Source organism: Caloenas nicobarica, chromosome Z, assembly GCF_036013445.1.
Source record: "Caloenas nicobarica isolate bCalNic1 chromosome Z, bCalNic1.hap1, whole genome shotgun sequence".
In the NCBI taxonomy this organism is placed as follows: Eukaryota; Metazoa; Chordata; class Aves; order Columbiformes; family Columbidae; genus Caloenas; species Caloenas nicobarica.
The window spans coordinates 58,546,865-58,565,898 of NC_088284.1; the positions used below are offsets into that span (position 1 = coordinate 58,546,865).

Consider the following 19,034-nt stretch of genomic DNA (forward strand, 5'->3'; position numbering starts at 1 on the left):
CAGCGGAAGTCTTAAAACCATTTTAATCCCCAAACACTATAACTACTGCACTCAGAACACTTAAATCACATTGCCCTGCATTAGTAACACCAAACATCATATCTAGTCTTAAAGATTTACCACATGTCCCCCTAACAAAACACCTTTTTTTTTAAAAACATTATAAGAGAAGTGTGCATCAAAACAACTGCAAAATACATAATCATCCATTTGGCTTGGTTTTACAACAAAAATAACATCAGTCATCTATTTGTTAAATTTATCTCCTGTGTTTTGCTCCTTTCCCCTCCCCTTTCACTTAGGAAACTATACCAGACCAGGCAGTTTAATTGTAGCACTGAGGTAGCATATTTTAATTGAACAGAATAATAAGTCTGCTATTGTGCCTCCTCTCCTTTAAAGCACAAAAAAAATCCCCACAGTTTTTCAACTTCTTTGGAGAAGACAGGCATATAGTTCATTTCCAACAGCCAATCCATTTTGAATTCAAAGCACAAAGCATCTCTGAATGGTAGATATATTATACCAGCTAGAATGAATGAGAACATATGCAAGATGAAGGAACAAGGTCAGTTTTATTAGAACTATGGTAACATTTTAGCTCTATGGTACCTATTGTTCCCTATTATGAAATGCATTCTTTACAGTCTCTGAAGTTTAATTTCAAAGAGTGGAATACTGAAAAAGGGCATCTGTGCCTCAGTTCTTCTAAATGATTTTCACACTATCTGCAGAAAGGGTCAAAAAATGGCAACAAAACCAAAAGAAATCAAACAGACCTAACAGAAAACCAGTAGGAATCAGCAACATGAGTATATTAAAAGAATCAAAGGCAAAAGATATAACGTGCCTGAATGAACTGAGAGCACTTCTCATTCACTTAAGTCGGAGTTGGGATAGCCTTGGGAGAGAGAGAGAGAGAGAAAAAAAAAAAAAAAAAAAAAAAATCACTGCAAGAATAGAAGACTAGTTTCATAACAAATTGAGAATAACAGTATCTCAGCTTTGCCCTCCTGACTAAAAGCTTTCAAAGAGAAAGCTGAATTCAAGCTGTACCCAAGACTGCAGCCTTAGCACCCAGATTGATTACTGAAGTAATTGTTACACACACCTGTATATTTAAGGGTGACTAGTAAACAAAGAATGCTAGCTATTATCTGCTCTGTATGCCATGCTGGTACACATAGCCTTGTAAACTCTGTTGCATGGTACACAATCCTCATCCAGCCCTAGGATGCATCTTTGAATCTCCCCATCTCTGCCTTCCAAACTGCAATGCAAAAATTTTACTGCAGTTAAAACCCCTTGGGTTAGCTGCATGCCTAAGGCAAACTGGTTTTTAACACCTTGGAACACAGATTGAGAATGTAACTGAGCTGTCTGCTAAGTAAACCCTCAGGAAAAAAACAGCTGAGGGAAAATGCAAGAGTTATAATGACCAATTCAAACTGCTTATGGAGACTTCAATGTTAATCTTTCAAGTAATCCAAGATGCACTCCAACACCTGTTATGAAAAATTTAAGGCTTTTATGAACACCCTCATACACACAAAAGGAGTATTAAACAGAAGGAACCTGCTTACAGTAAATACAAACATCTGAAAAATCTCTGAAACCTGTTTATACAAATACTAATAAATTCTTTAATATTTTGTACAACTAGAAGGTGCACAGATTGGCATTCAAGCGGTCAATGCTGGCAAACATCTGTCAGACAATAACATGATTTACTTGGATAACAATATAGTTTAAAATGCCATAAATTAAAAAATAAGTTAGTTCACATTTTTTTCCCCCAGCTTTTATGTACATCTTAGTCTTTAATGAGATCGTGTAGCCTTCTGCAGAAGCTCGAGGTCTTTCCGCCTGTTTTTGATTGCTCTGGCGCAGCCATACTCTTCCAGTTGTAAAGGGATATATTTTTCTATCTGAAGGAGCCCATGCTCAGCAGGACCAGTAAACAGCTTAATCCAGGATGGCTTAAGGTTTCCTCTAAAGCCAAGAAAGGCCAGGCTTCCTGTAACAAAAACAGCTCAGTGTTACCAAACCAGTCAAGCCCATCCAAACATAACATGGGATCGGCTGGGAAAGGAACAGCTCGCTCCTCTCAAATTCTGCCCCCCAGAATTTATACAGGTCATTAATCCACTCTCAGCTTCACGTGCACCTCGCAAGGAAATATTGATTTGCAATTTCCTTTTCCAATATGTAGTATTAAATACTCTGAAATCTTAATTTGAAAACACATATCAGGACAACTATAAAACCTGCTTTCTCAGACAGGACTTGTGCCAGGGCCCTGAGCAGACAAGAGCTACCCCATGAGGCCTATAAAGCCATCATCCCTCAAAACAGCAACAGCTTCCCATCTCTACCTTCAGATTTTGTTAGAACAGGAAATACTAGGCTGGCACAGGAGATTGTTTAAAAATAGATTTGCTGGGTGAGGCACCATACAGGCTCTGAAAAAAGCCTGGGGTTCTTTTTCTGCAAGCAACAGGCACAAAGAACGGCTAGCCACTTCTCTGCTTGCAACAAGCTTCACAAACACCCTTTTGGGGCAACGGGAAGGGTCTTTGGCCCCATCTGCTGAAGGGCTGTCCAACCCCTTCTCAAAAAGGACTTGAAAGGCAGCAGCCCACACCAATGCAAACTGGCAGCCATCCCCCGGCAGCTGCATCCTTCTTACACACCCTGTGAGAATCCCACCACGCCAACACAAACACACAGGCCAAGGCGGCGTCAAAGAAATGTGCAAAATTTCCACCAACCGTTGCTCTGAAGATAAGGCGGTTTGGCTGTCCCCAGGGACATTAAGGCTTCTGATAAATTATTAGGAATTGCTACATCACCTCTTGTGCTCAGTAGAACAATAGACCTGCAGCAGAAACAGTGCAGAGACAGCAGCTGTTATAAACACAAAGTTTTCTTAATATTCTGCTACAGGCTTTTAAAGCTAGCTGACCTCGTAGTCCACTTGCTTAAGAGTACTCACGCCATGTCATCTCATGTCACAGTCAAACTCCTCTGAAAGCAGTACTTAGAAAACCACCCACCTAGATTTTTTTAAACTGGCTTTTAAATTTAACTTCAAAATCATTAGAAAGTGTTATTTAAATATAGTTTAATATTTTCTATCAAAAAATCAAGTTTATATATTGATTCAAAATTAGAATATTAGAATGCTGATTTTTCTGACACTAACTTTTTATCTTTCTTCAATGATAAGCAATTTTCTTCCTAGATAGGGAGAGAACAGTATGATATCTTGTCACATAGTTTTTGTCACTGTCCTTAAGTGACCTTATTAAACATGAAGTTGTTATTGTTTTAAGCAGTGTTATGTTTAGTTAAAAAAATTATTTTGAAGTGAAAGGCAACACTGGAAAACTGTAAGTGTTCAAAATTTGAGTTACTTTGTCTTCTCAAATAAGCCTAAATTGTCTGTGAAAATGCTCCTGTTTCCCCTGTCCACTCAACTTAGATATAGCTTTTGCTCATTTTCAGTGCTCCTGTATAGATATCATTATTTAAATCCTTGTTAGAGAGCAGAGATACAGCTTATAGGACATAATGGAAATAAGTGGTCATTACACATACCTTTGTGGAATTCCAGATCTTAAATACTCATCTACACGCTTAATATCTACTGCAGAAAATATTTTTTTTCCTGACACTGTGCCAATGCAGGCATCAACTACAACAATAAGTATACCATCATCCTTGAAGGAAAACATAGTGTCATTGACCTAAAATGGGAGGAGAAAAGTAGAAAATTTTTTTCTTTCTTTCTTAAAGTTAATATGAATTCGACAGCAATTCTACTGCACTCAGTGTTAATCTTCGTCTAGTTTAGACACAGTGGTGTACTAATTTCTGGATAAATACTTGTTTCTTCCAGCATCTCTTGGTTTTCCCCCTTGAGGGGAGGCTTTCAGTGGGACTTCTGAAATTGCATAGGAGACTTCAGTCCCTCACTTCTACAGGTAGATCATACATTTCAGGTGACTTATTACCTGCCTCAGTAATTGTTCCTGCTTCAGGAAGCTGAAATTGAGATACTGAACCACCTGGACTTCTCAGCAACAGTACAGTTAATTTGTCTGTGCAGCAGCCCAATTCCTCCCTACAGAGTGCTCCTACTGCTTTTGGATACGGCACATACATTGCCACAGAAATTTGCTGCCACTAAGGTTATGCTGCTCACATGCCATTTGTCTGTCTAAATAACTCAAGAGTTCTACTATTTCAACCAAGCTATTGCACTGGCATTGCTGAACATAAGCCACATACAGACTTAAAGCTTTGTGGTGTGAGGATGTCTGCAAACGCTATTTCAGCATCACATGCAAGTCCCCTTCAACACTCAAATAGAAAAGTCAAATTAAACTACTTTTTATACAGTATCACATCAGTGGGCTTATCAGGACAGCATCAGAACAAACACAGAAATCTCTATGGATTCTTTAGTAATTGCCATTTTGAAGGAGTTTAGCAAAGCTTAAATGTTTGAATGACATCCCATTAACTCATCAATCTGTTAGAACAAAACCAATTTCAATAACACGGAATTAACTAACAGGTTTTTGTTTAGTTTTTTTGTTGGCTGCTTTTGGAAAAAACAGACAACCAACAATAAGTGTATATCCATCCAGATTTCAGCATGAATCTGAAGATTTTAAATTCTACCGTACTGGTACAATTTTCTCTCTAGCAGGAAAGCGTTCAAATATAAAAATGGAGCTCTGGAGCCTCATTTTCTGATGTTAAAACATCAGCTTTCTGATTATTTTGTTTTTAAACCATGAATCAACACTTTTCATCCAAGTGAAGAAAAGTGAGGTCAGCATTAAATACAGCTGTACAGCTCCTGTAATACAAACTGCTAAAGATCATTAGAAGAAAACCATAAATAATACTTACAGAAATAAATGCTTGCTGACCTCTGCTTAATTCTTTTTTACCAGATGAATTAATCTGCACAAGGAGGTAGTTTTTGTGAGGATCGCTGGTGAATACCATCTGGATATCAAACAAAACACATTAAGTACACATATCCATGTGTTTTCGACACTTTATCATGCCAGGCAATTTACAGCAGACCACCCATGCTCCAAAGCAAATGCATCCATTTGTCAGTGGCATTATTTACGGTACTAGCAAATATGTTGCATAGTGTAACCCATTCTATTCCTTGCTTTCAGTATTCTTCTCAGCTTCTATAGCTAAACTGGGTAATATAATTTCAAGATCATGCTAATAAGCAAAGATCCAAAGAAGAGAGAAGGTTGGCCAATAACATATAGATCTCTGCAGCAAAGCTATCCTACACAGAGTACAGACAATACTGCAGTACAAGACATCAGATCTACCTATGTCCCTTCTCTGTAGCACTCGAGTGAGAGGTGAAAAGTATTTTTTCAAAGAGCAAAAACTCTTTTCAAAGAGCAAGGGACTCCTTGCCTTCTGTTGTACAGGAAATTAATGATGTGACCATCGCAAACTGGCAGGTGCAGTATTCTGTGCTGAAAGACTCCAACCCTTCCTTAAATGAGTAGACAGCAACACCAACTATGCAGTTCATGAAACTTTTTGCTTATTTTATTTTACCTGAGTTGTGCCGCATTTTGTACATGGTACAGTAGTTTTTACTGGCATCTGCTTAATGACAGTTGGTCCTTGGTAGTACTTTGGGTAAGCTTTTGCCATGCAGTTACTGATGCCTTTTGCTGAATCTTTGGTCACAATCTTGATCCTTTCACATCCCTGAGATGAGCAATAACTGTGACCATCCCTATCATATTTGGCTTGAAGAAATAAAAACAGTAATCTACACAAAAGGGGGGAAAAGAATCTAGATCAATTGCTGGAAAAACAGGTATTTATGTTAAACCTTAACAGCTCTATTTCGTGGTTTTCATAAGCAGAGAAACTACAGTATTCATTTCTGCACCATTGTTCAAACTTTTTCAAAATATTTACAGTTTACTAGAGTTAGGAAGTCTCTACTGACATATCTGAAATTTCCCACAATTAAAGGAGACATCATTATGAATGCAAATGCTTGGAAAAAAACCAGCCACTCCTCAAATCAGTGGCTTGCAGGAAACAAAAACCAAACAGCAGAGCATAAATGTTTTCTTTGATCATAGATATTTGCTGATATGTTTGGATATTCAGCTTCACCCACCAGCACTAGACAATGTAATTGTACTGTTCCAAATGCCCGGAAATGCAGTTTAGGGGGTAATGCTCATTAATGTCCACAGTACACAGAGACTGGTAATTCTTCCATTATGTATTTGACTGTTATCAATGTAGCTCTTAGACAAAAGAAACTTAAATGTCTCCTCAAAAGCTACTTTCATCTACATATTTACTATAGACAGACAATGTAGCAGATAAGGGAACAAAATAAATAGGAGTACAAATTATAAATTACAGCAAATCATAGAAGTGATATATGTAGGACCTAATTTACTCAAAGTTGACCATATTCTAAACCTCTCAGAAAGAACTCAGCAGCCTCTATCAGGTACTGTTGAAAGAGAGAATAGGACTAAATACTTTCAAAAAGGCTGAAAACAGATTAGGATTTTCAGAAATACATTCTTGAAAGGTTCTTGGAACAGAAAACTTCTTGGAAATTTCTAGAATTTTCAGTTTAACAAGAAGGTACATGTTTTCTTTGAAGACTTAGAAGTTACTTCCTGAAATACATTGCTCTGCAGCACATCAGATACCACATTTTCCCCACACATGGGGTGGGAAATATCTATAGCAACTGTGGTGCTCTTGTTAAAGTGTTTCAATGACAACCACTGTATTTTGGAGATTTGAAGTCATAAAGCATCTTGTCAAACAGCCTCTGGGCTTCTCCACAACAACCTTCCTCTTATGCAGGTGTCTCAAGCAGTTCCTTTTAAAACTATCAGACTGTACACTTTGGGGTTATACGATATCCTCCAATAAGGTCAAATTACAAGAAGTTACCCAGTACTGTTGTCAAAGTAAAACTTCTTGTCTGATCGATTCTTTTCGAGCTCCATCATTGAAGGTACAGGCATGTAGCGCTCTACCTTGCTCGACAGAGCAGATGACCGCCTTTGAAATGTTTCCAATACTATAACAAAATCTGTATTTGGTTGATAACAAAGGCCAACGCGAATCCAGTCATTCCTGAAAACAAACGAAAATGTATGATTCACCACAGGAACAGATTAGATGACAATACGCAAAGAGATCACGCAAAAAAACAAGTACCAGGAACACAAAAAGCTCTCAACCAGAACTTTCTTCCCCTCTCTACACGAAGTATTTCATTAAACATTATAACAACTTCAGTTCTCTCAGGATATATTTGTTTTCATGCTTTATACATTTAACAAGTTTAGCTCACAACAAAATCAAGTATGCTAAACTATTCAACTCCAGTTCTGCTCAACATCACTATTTGCACATTTTCTTTAAAGGATTTTCCATAAAGACACTGTACTAGACAGAAGTTTAACTTTAGGTGCAAGTCTATTGCTTTATCTCTTGTTTTTCACACTTTAGTTTTTGTAATTATTAAAACCAAACAAAACAAAAACAAAACAAAGCCCCCCAAAATAACAACAAGATCCAGTCTTACTGATGATTGCAAGCTCTCATGATTCCAAATCTGCAGGACATTACTACAGTATTGCCTTATGGATCAATGACATGAAAGAAAGTAAACGTACTTGTTGAAGTTAATGAGATAAAGATAGGTGACATTTGGAGCTTTTCCATTCCAGTGTATTGTGTAGCCCTTTTGGAGCATCACTACTGGCTGGTATTGTTGAAAGACAGCTTTCTGATTAATGCCTCTAAGAACCATGGGATTGGCTGGGTACTCATCTCGTACGATAGTCATAGAAAGATTCTGTCCATTCCAGGTTTGGACATAAACCTATATGATATAAAGGAAGATGAAACAAGAGAGGAAAGATTTGGACACTGTATAAAAGGAAATTAAATAGTGAACAATAGTAAGTACATTATTAGCCACAACACTGCAATTTGATGTTCTGAGTTATGCAATACACAAATATCTCCTGAAGAAGAGCCCTATTTGAAAAACTGTTGTAGATTTTGCCCATTTTACGGACGAAAAAAGGGGAGGGGAAGAAAATATGTACAGAACCAGCTGTGGTACTTGGCCAAACTCATATAGAATAGGAACCAGAATGAGAATCAAACCTATGTGAGATTTGTATGCAGAAGGTGGTATTTAACATCACTATTTAAAAAAAAAAAAAAAAAGAAAAAAAAAGAAAAAGAAAAAAGCAGCCCTTTAAAACCCACCCTGTGAAAAAGAGACAGACAGAGCTCCAGTGGAAGAAAAGACCTCCAATACGAAAAGGTTTTAGCAGATAGGGCTGCAACACAGAACTCCTTGCATGCATACACATTTAGTTTTACCTTGCAGCATCTAATACTGTACTCCTAGTTTGTATGATGAAAGGAACACGATATACACGACTGGCTGAAAAGTGTAATATGCATAGAAGTATTTTTAAAAGTCAAATAATTTTTCAATCCAAAGATAGGTAATTTTGCGGTTCTTACACTCCCCATGCTCCCACAAGTTGTTCATATTGTAGATTTGCCCCAAAGAGAAAGCTACAAGAGTACTAGCCTGTGCATAGGTCCCACTGCAAACCACTCCACTCCATTCTGTAATATTAATGCATTTGGGGTGTTGAATCAAGTAGTTATCCATTCTGCCCACATAGGTGTCCTTGTAGTCAGTCACCGAACCATCTAGATCATGAAATATTGAGTTCTTGTCACCATCCAGATCTCCTTCTTCAAACCAGGGACCAGGTTTTCCAAAGAAGGCTTTCAAAGAAACCTAGCAATAACAATTAAAATAGTTGTGGGTTTTTTTCCCTAGGCAAAGCACAGACTAACATTTGCATACCTGCAGGAACACATGAATCTGTTAAAGTTGATTAAAAACTTTAGAGCAAGGGCAGTAAAATCTTGCAAAATGGACATTTTGATTTTTAGTAATAGGCTCAGGCCAGCTCTTGCTTCTGAACAGCGTTAATATTTGCAGCTGAAAATTCATTACTAAGGATATACCAAACCTTACAAAGATCTCATTTCAGCTTTACCATTAGCCATGAAAGAGATCATCATTGCAGCATATCCTACATTTCCCTTGGTACTATTTTTGCCTGGGAGACAAAAGTGACTTCCAACAAAGAGAGAAACTCCAGAGTAGGAATGTATAGCTAAGATCAGCTAGGGCCCTTGGATGTTCATTTCAAATACACCAAGAAGAAAAGGAAGCTATTTGCAAGAATGAAAGAAAACTTGTAATAAACTTACGTTTGGACCAAACTTCACAAGAGAAATGTTGTTTTTTGGTGTCATCTGCCACGGATTTTTCATCAAGAATCCAACTGCACTGGTAAATCTGTCTGGAGTTGGTACAAAGTTTTTGAATGTGCACTTGGTAAGGTGAATAGGACCATCATAAATTTGAAAGCCTCTGATTGGAAATGTCCTGTTAATGCAAGCAAATATTTATAGCATCCTGTAACAAAACTCATTATAAACCTGAATCTGTATCATAAATGCACTCTTCACAGATGAATCAAGAAAGCAACATGAAGAGAAAAACTTGCAGGTTAGATCTTAGTAAAGTAGAACTTGCTTCTGCACTTTAATAAGAGAATCATAGAATAGTGCAGATTGGAAGGGATCTTCAAAGGTCATCCAGTCCAGCCCCCCTGGCAATGAGCAAAGACACCTTCAACTAGATCAGGTTGCTCAAAGTCACATCCAGCCTGGCCCTGAATGTCTCCAGGGATGGGGCATCTACCATCTCTCTGGGAAACCTGTTCCAGTGTTTCACCACCCTCATTGCAAAAAATTTCTTCCTCATGTCTAGAATGCGACAAAAAATCTCCCACTCTTTTGAATTTTCCTGTTAAAAGAGACATCACTGTCCATTTGCAAAAGTGCCCCTTCCCAAATACAGAAAATACAGCTGGAGAATAACACTCCTCTTCAACTGATCATGGTAACCGCAAGAAGTGCTCATAAACTGCGGGAAAACAAATGTCACTTCTAACTTGAAGAAGGAACCAGGGAACTGCAGGCTGGTAAGCCCCAGCTTGATCCCCAGGAAGGTGCTGGAGCAGATAATCCTGGAAACCATTTCATGGCACATGAAGGACAAGAAAGTCATCAGGAGTAATCAGCATGGATTCATCAAGGAGCAGTTATGCTTGACCAACCTAACAAACTTCTGTGATGAAATGAATATCCTGGTAGCTGAGCAGAGAGCAGTGGACATGGTCTACCTAAACTTCAGTAAGGCTTTTGACACTGTCACATAAGATTCTCATGAAGTATGGTGGACCGAAAACTAGCTGAATGGCTGGGTCCAGAGGGTGGCGACATGAAGTCTTCTTGAAGGTCAGTAACTAGTGGTGTACACCAGGGGTCAATACTGGTTCCGATCTTGTTTAACACCTTATCAGTGACTTGGATGATGGGTATGAGTGTAGCATCAGCAAGTTTGCAGAGGATACACAACTCTGAGGAGCAGCTGACACACCAGAGGGTCATGCTGCCATCCCGACAGACCTCAACAGGCTGGAGAAAAGGGCAGATGGGAACCTCATCAAGTTCAGCATGAGGAAGTGTAAAGTCCTGCACGTAGGGAGGAACAACCCTATGCACCAGTGAAAAGGACCTATGGGTCCTGGTGGAAACCAATTTGACCATAAGCCACAATGTGTCCTTGACACAAAGAGACAAACGGTATTCTGGGTTGCACTGGGAGAAGTGTTGCCAACAGTTCAAGGGAGATGATCCTTTCTATTCAGTACTAGTGAAGCCACACCTAGACTCCTTGTTCCCAGTAGAAGACAGACATGGAACTACTGGAAAGAGTCCAATGAAGGGCCACAAAGATGATTAAGTGACTGGAGCACCTCTCATAGGAGGAAACATTAGGAGACCTCAGACTGTTCAGCCTGGAGGAGAAAAGGCTCAGGCAGGAATTTCATCAATGTATAAGAATCTCTGAAGGGAGGGGGCAAAGACGACTGAGTAAGGCTCTTTGAAGTGGTGCTCAGTGACAGGACCAGAGGCAATGGGCACAAGCTGAAACACAGGAGGTTCCTCCTGAACATAAGGAGAAACTGTCTCACTGTGACAGTGACTGAACACTAGCCCAGGTTACCCTGGGAGGTTGTGGAGTCTCCATCCTTGGAGATATTCTAAAGCCAACTGAACGTGGTCCTGGACAACCAGCTCTAGGTGGCCTTGCTTGAGCAGGGAGTTGGGCAAGATGATGTCCAGAGGTCCCTTCCAACCTCAACTGTTCTGCGATTCTGCTCAACTAGACTGAATACTTGATATATCACCGCCATATTAACTTCCTCCCTCCAAACGGCTAAGCAGCAAAAAAACCAGGGTGGCCTAGACCTACCTCACCATTCCTTCCTGTTCCATGGCAAGGGTAGGACTTGACACTGTGTTAAACCAGCATCACAGCCAACCAGATCATGGTCACAAATTGGGATTTGTCACACAGAGACTGTAGTCTTTAGGCCTAAACTGACTCTTGAAATCCTTTTACCTGAAAGCTTTTTCTTTCCCACTTCCAGGCCCAAATGTCATTTAAGACTAAGGTTTCACTAAAGCAGGATAACTTAAATCACTATGGAAAAGTGACCTATGGTAGCATCAGATGAAAACTGACTCAGTAAAGAGATGAGAATGACACAGCTGCACACGAAGCGGTAAAAAGAAAAATAGGGCATCACCTTCAATACAGTCCTAATCTCTCACAGCTTGAGCAAGAAGGGTGTTTATATCTAAAACAGAGAATGTTTCATGTATAATCTACTTCCTTCACTCAGAATGTACTCACCGATTTCTAGGCAGAGTGCGCGCCTTGTTGTCTATTCCTCCAGTCCCTGCATATTTATTTTGGCCTCCTGGAAACCCATAATTCTTGCTCTCACCTATGAACAGTGACTCTGATACCTCCTGGCTGGCACCTTCATCGTTTGGGAAGCTCCCGTCACTATCAAAGCAACATCAGAGATAAGCTTTTAGCCAAGACTCTTTGGAAGATGGACATACCAAGGCATAGGTCTACTTTTATTTCTATAACAGTCCTCCTACAGCATCGCAATTTAGACTTAATTTACAGTACATAGATTAATAAATGTAATCATTAACAGTATTACAGGCTGTTTGAAATGCCAGCACACAGCTGAGCTTTAAATTTTCCATCTCCCTTTGTAGTGCAGCACTTTTTTTACAGCCCACTTTTGCAATCCTAGAAGCAGTTTGTCATAACCCAAATGGAAGCACTTTTGGCTTACTAAGTTACTTGATTCTTTTTCATTAGAAAGAGATTCTGCCCTCTCTAAAAGCTCATCTCCTTTCTTTTCCGTTACTCACCTTCAACTGTTCAGGAGGAAAAATCAAAAATGCCTAAGGAATCATACAATACCAAAAACACCTGGATAAACATAACCCTTCTGGTGAAGAGGCAACAAATTGTGGTGTAAACCAAGCACAGGTTGAATTAAAGTACAAGCTTTGGCAGCTGTGTTAGTTTATAGCCTTTAACACATAATCTGCACTGGAAACAGAAATGGGCCTCAAAATGAAACCATAGCCTTATGAAAGTATAGCTATTAATTTTAATAGATGGATATATATTTTCTAAGGTTTTATGCAAGAAAAATCAGAAGTGATTAATGTAAAGCACTCACCTAGCAAACGTCAAACCTATTCCATTGTCTGCAAACCTAAAAGAAAGTTCAAAGCTTTACTCACGTTTTCTGGATTATCCTACAATGAGCTACTGTAAGAGCACATCCTGCTATGCACTGAAGAAAGCCTGCATTTTTCAATTAATAGAATTTAGAACCATCGCACACTTAACTCTTAAAAATTGTTGCTGTTAAAAAAAAATCAAGTCTTTTTTAATGTATTTTAAGCAGGAACATGAGAGCTTCAGGAAAAGCGCAGATACCTCAGTATAGATTTACTGTCTCTACCAGCTTTTAGACTTCTTTTTATTACACAGTTTCTTTTTGCCATTTAAGGCCAGTTCTCAGGTAATCACATATAAACTTGTTTTATTTAAAGTAGTGGACTGGTGTGAAAGCAGTTCAAGATATTGAGAAGTTCCTCGAGTTACGCATTAATCTCTTATAACCCTGTTGTAATGCACTTTCATAAACAAAGCTTCAGGGGAAATTTCTTAACAACATGCAGCTGTTTGCTTCCGGATACCTACCCTGAGTTTTGAATGAGGATATCCCCTCCCCTGACCCAGGCCCCATGATCATTGTTTTTGAAAGAGATTAATCTGTCAATCAGGGCAGCAACTCGGGGCTTTTCAGGATCTGCATCTTGATGAGGTCGAAACCTGGGACAAATAAAAACCCCAAACACTCAGCATAAGAATACTGTTTGTTTTACATGTGTCGTATATGTTGGGCTGAGAGAGCCTGAAAGATAAACACTCATGCACATCTGATAAGCAAAATCTACTCTGCTTCATGTCTGGAATGACAGAAGCCAAAACCAGGTGCATCTCTAGCACTCTATTTCTAAGAAAGTGTCTTCAGGGTATAATGAAGAAGGAACATAAAACTTCTCTTTTCCAGTAACTTTCATAGGCTTTTGCTCAATCTCCCCAAGTTACTTTAGCTGCATCTCACCTCCTTTTATCTCCTTGCTTTTTCTTTTCACCCTCCCCAAAGTACTTCCTCCCCACTTGTACTGGAGCATAATTGTGAAAGTTTGACGGAGGGAACTGAAGCTCCTTGGAAGGATACACAGGGCTGACATGCACTACACAAATAAAAAGGCTGGAGGTTTGTCTAAATGCTCCTTCAGATCTTTCAAACTGCTCCTTCTTTAAGCATACCTGAAGTATTTTTATGTTCCAACCCTAACACTCTGCATTGCTACCAAGATGGTCTCATACAGTAAGTTATGGCTGGAATCTATTTTAGACAACAGGAAGAAACCGCCTGTTTTAAGACTGTTGGAAGCTTTCACTTGATTATCTTCAAGATCCCAGAGAAAAAGATCCCATTAAAAAAAAATATAAAAAAGCATTTTGAGGGGGTAAAGATATATATGCCCCTTATCCCAATCATCTAGTACTCTACTCTAATTTGGCTCTGCCCTGTCCCCCTCTGCCAAAGAAGGAAGGGGAGAACAGGTGAATGTTTGTTTTTGACAGTCTTGGGCTTCTCAGTTAATGTTTAAATCCCTCCAGTTTGGTTCCACGTACAGTGATTAGTGGCCTCGTGTAGTTACAGAGTGCCTCATTACTTCTTTGGCTGCTGTGAAATACGAACCCCATGTCATGCACTGAGTTTCCCCCATCCTCTGTTGAAGCCCTGTCAAAATACTACAGGTTCTCACACTGTATTTTGCCCCTCATATCTTCCTCTTGACTACCTGTTATGACTGAGATAATCCACAAGGGTTTTAAGGGTTTTCTGTCAAAACTTTGCACCAGTGAGTTAATTTCCAGATCAAGAAGTTTCAAGCACTGGCAAAACTGAGAACTTTCCTTTCTGCATCTGCAATTATCACTTAACTATCCTCATCCTAAACACAGGTTAATCAGACATAAAGATAACCTTATGAACCGTATTTTCAATCTTAATGCTTAGTTGTCACACCGAAATGTTGACAGTTATCCAATACTGTCATTTGACCACTATCCCAGGGTATTTTATTTGAAGTTCAGGACAAGACTAACCAGGAACAGTATAACCTGGAATTTTCCTAGACTCTTCACTGTTTTCTCTCACTTGGTAAACTACAAAGAATGTGGCTGATCATACTATCTTTGCAAATAGCCTTCGGTAAAACTGCACCAGAGCTATGATCTCCATGTCTAGGAGGTACAGCAGGAAGCATTCAGCAGTAGGAAAGGCATATGAACATATTACTTGGCTGTAAGCGTTTTTCTAACAATTATTTAAAACTGAGTCATAAATCAGAAGAGCAGATTTTAAAGTAAGACTTTAATTTTAACAGCAATTCCAAAAAACACTTTAAGCATGACAGTGGAGCATGTTTAACGTGATGGTCTTCTAAGAGGCTGAAAACTACCCTGAGCAAGGGGTCAGAAGGAACGACCAACTCCTTTAAGGCTCACTGTGCTCTGTTGTTCCCGAAACAGATGAACAAATAAGGGAAAAAGAATATATGAATATCTGAAAGAACGTATATGTTTGATTACTATTTATAAGTAATTATATTGTTTTAAATATGTTTTTCTTCATATGAATGTAAGGGCAGTCTCAGAACTTTGACATTTTTCACTCACTTGGAAGAAAATATCCTTTACCTTGCATTGTTGTCCAAACAAAGATATTCTCTGGGATCATCAGCACTAGCATTAGTTGTTTTAACGCCTTTATCAATGAACAAACCAGCCTGAAACAAGCAAGGAAAGAAAATTCATACTATCAAAAACTAGACTAGACATCACATTTCTAAAATTTAAACTTCACGTTCCATCCGATATATATATTAAAAACTCCTAGATCTTTCAGTTTGGGCTTAACTAATATATTGTGGAAGAGGAAAACAGCATCTGTCTATGCTAATTTGGATAGAGGACAATAATTGCCTGGGATTATAAAAGAAAAAAAGTAATGGAAAATCAAAGTTCTTTTCAGATTTATTTCAGAATATCTAACTATTTGAGGTTTACACTTACTTACAGATGCTGTTCTGGAAAATCTGGAAGACAATCCTGTGGTGAATTCAAAATATTCTCACAAATGGGGGAAAAAAACCAACACTGTGAAAAATGCTTTATATTTCCTTTAAAACTAAACTACCTTCACTACTAATGCTGATTTTTGCTCGAGCAATTATCAGCTTCAAACTCAATAATCCAGTATGAAATAATTTACTTGAGAAAGAGGAGCAGAAGGAAGCATTTGTGTTATTTAACCTGAATTACGTACACAAATACCTGCAGCTGCTTTCACCTCCGATTCAAATTATGATTACAGTTGAGTGCTCCTACATGAGTAGATCCTCTGACCTGCTAGTGGAGTTCACTCTTTTACCATGGAATTTTAACACACAAACTGCTAGCCTTGTTTAAAGATAAGAGCCATAAAGCTGAAACACCTATCTAGGCTGAGAAAACTCTAACAAGACACTGTTGCCAATGGCTAGGCTCCTGAAGGCAACCTGAAAGCTTAATCTCTAGTCAGAGACTGTGCCATGATATGATAACACCTGAGTTACTGTACATTAGTACCTTAGTACCTATTCCAGGAAGCTACTGGATGAATCACAACTGTAATAAACTTTGATGCTGCAAGGGTCAGCTTTCTTCAGAGTAGGAAACAATGCTATCAGTAAGAGAGTAGCATCTGAAATGCTACTTTTGAGATAATATATTTCACTAGAAGTATTAATTGATTTTAGTTATTTGTGCCTTACACAGATATTAAATACAGTGAATACTCAAAATGTGGCAAGAAACTATACACGTGCTGATTATACACTGTTGTACAATATCCAGTTAGAATCGTGAAGTTCAAACACACCATGAATCTATCACCTAACCAGCTTAAAATGTAAACAGAGAAGTCCTAATATAGAATAGTTACAAACAAAGAACTGTAAAAATTGTTAAAAGAGATAATAACTTACCTTAAAATTAGAATGAACCCTGTTGTTATAGAAGATTCCTAGGGGTGTAAGCTCTGATTTGGTTTCAATGGCTAAACTATGAGAATCCCCCGTAGCAACCCGGTGGAATAAATACCATATTCCAGCATCCTGCAAGTAAGGAGAGAATGACATTACTTTTAAGTGAGTCTGATACTACCATGGGTGCTGATATTTCTAATCAGAAAATAAATGTACACTAAGGTGAACATGGATATTTTAAGCAAGGAAGAGAATAAGGACACATCTAAATCCAATTGTGCACAACAGAATATATTCTTCAAAATGAAGTCTCCAAACAACTGCCCAATGACAAATTAGAAGTTTGCAAATGAGGCTATATTCCAGTGAACAATATGTACTAAAAAGTGTTTTGCTTCTCAGTGAAGCCATGCAACACCACACATTTAAGATCCTCTAATGTTTCCAACCAGAAAACTGTCAGTTAATGTAATTTTTGCATTTCAGTTATATTTCATCACAGGCACTCAATTTTTCTTTGTTTACTAGTAAATCTTACCATTTACAGTAAAATACTCAAAAACTCTTCTCCCCTCCTTACTGTTACAGTCTGACTAAGGTTTGTTAATCTCCATTCACACCAGAATTTAATGACACAGCCAAAAAAGCCACAAGAGCTTTCAGAAGAAGGGAAAAAAGCACATCAAGAAGTCTGGCCAATTCAGAGCACTGTGCCAATAACATGCAGTAATAATTTCAGCATCTGTTCATTTTCTCCACTTCTTCAACATCCCTGCTCTTAAAGAAACTGGACTTGTCTGTTAAATGAGACCTCTAAGAGTTCCCCTTTCAACCATATTTGGGTTCACAAGATGTGGCATCGCAACAGCACCTGCATAGCAGATACCTATAAACACGAAAAATTTTGCCTGACCACATGCTCTGCGCCTTTATAAAAATAAAAGAATTATTGCATAAGGCACATAAAAGGGTTAGACAGTAGCTAAAGAAACATTGCATACTGAGTGGTTCATCTCATGAAAAATAGTCATCATACTCCTGTTCAACAAACACGGATAAAGCTAATTCATTTGGGCTTAAAAGATTTCATGCATTTCATTCTGAGAAAATACTCATTTTCTAAACAGTCCTGGAAATTCCGCTTCTCAGTAACATACTCCCATCCGTAATGATGACATACTTTGACATTTCTGGTGATTAACAATTCCAAAGCAAATGTGGATGTTCCATTAATAAAAATACCAAAATCTTACTTCACATATAATTAAATACAGCTCTGTGCTTGGCAGACTCAAGTAAATTTCATCTGAAACATATCCCAATGCTTGGAAAAAAGTTTAATAACCTTAAAAGCTCCTTAAGCACTTGCAAGCATTCGGAAAAGTGAAAAAGGCTTTTTCCTCCTCCTCTCTCACATACAGTTCAAACAAAAGAAACATCTATTGCTGATACACCCTTACAACAGGCTTCATTGTGTAATGAAGAAGCTGGGGGGGCCAATGGAATTATTTTATTTGCTTGTGAATTGTTACAGTTTATATCAGCAAAAGCTCTACACTGCAGAGTTTGTCTCAACACAGTTGAAGCATTCTGGTTTTGAAACATAATAAGCTGTAGTCCCTTTATACTATCATGTTTATACCCATGCAAGGGAGGTATATCAGAGTGGCAAAACTTCATAACATGCACAAATGCTTGCTCTGACCATGCACATTCTGGTAACAAAAGGAAACATTTACTGGGATACACTACAGAGGCACAAAAAGACCATGCAGGGTTTTAAGCACTAGATGAAGGAAGCTGTTTCCTTTAACTTAGCCTGCAATGCTAATACACAGTAAACGTATAGGACATAAAGGAGACAAAATGGAAAGACACTGCACTGGGAAGAGAATAATTGGTTTGATTTGATAAGTGTGTCCAGATCTGTTCTAGTGGTAGACAGTCAACCAGGAAAATTTGTCGAAAAAAAAAAAAACCCACCAAGCAGCCAGACCACACAAAAAGTAGAATAAAATTTTCAAAGTGTTGTGTTTGTTGTGTTTTTTTTTTTTTAAATATTCTAGATCTTTCATCTCATTTAAATATTTGCAATCCTGTTCTGTTAAAAACAGTTTTATGTATTGTGTGCCTAAGAATACACCGACACATATGCATATCCTCCTTCCAGAACTGGAGCCTTTGCAACAACCACCACCATCTTCCCCATTTTACATTCCCACTGATCTCTTCACAAAAATCCACTCAAAACTGTGCACATCTCAGCCTCTCATCCAATGTAGCACTAGAACAGACTCCAGCCCCCTTCTCCGCAACACGTA

At 38.4% G+C, this 19,034-nt stretch overlaps 1 protein-coding gene across 1 annotated transcript in view; it reads right to left on the reverse strand.

Annotated features, from left to right (window-relative positions):
• Nucleotides 1–556: 556 nt before the first annotated feature.
• Nucleotides 557–19,034, reverse strand: part of CEMIP2 (cell migration inducing hyaluronidase 2) — a 50,922-nt gene continuing 32,444 nt past the window's right edge. Inside the window, exons 11-24 of the mRNA XM_065656729.1 lie at nucleotides 16,714–16,842; nucleotides 15,386–15,474; nucleotides 13,307–13,438; nucleotides 12,777–12,812; nucleotides 11,921–12,076; nucleotides 9,361–9,538; nucleotides 8,663–8,878; nucleotides 7,725–7,933; nucleotides 6,994–7,179; nucleotides 5,611–5,830; nucleotides 4,924–5,022; nucleotides 3,601–3,749; nucleotides 2,772–2,878; nucleotides 557–2,017 (exon numbers count right to left, since the gene is read on the reverse strand). Coding sequence (XP_065512801.1) covers nucleotides 1,821–2,017; nucleotides 2,772–2,878; nucleotides 3,601–3,749; nucleotides 4,924–5,022; nucleotides 5,611–5,830; nucleotides 6,994–7,179; nucleotides 7,725–7,933; nucleotides 8,663–8,878; nucleotides 9,361–9,538; nucleotides 11,921–12,076; nucleotides 12,777–12,812; nucleotides 13,307–13,438; nucleotides 15,386–15,474; nucleotides 16,714–16,842 — 2,103 coding nt within the window. The 3' untranslated portion in view covers nucleotides 557–1,820. The remainder of the gene's footprint in view (nucleotides 2,018–2,771; nucleotides 2,879–3,600; nucleotides 3,750–4,923; nucleotides 5,023–5,610; nucleotides 5,831–6,993; nucleotides 7,180–7,724; nucleotides 7,934–8,662; nucleotides 8,879–9,360; nucleotides 9,539–11,920; nucleotides 12,077–12,776; nucleotides 12,813–13,306; nucleotides 13,439–15,385; nucleotides 15,475–16,713; nucleotides 16,843–19,034) is intronic.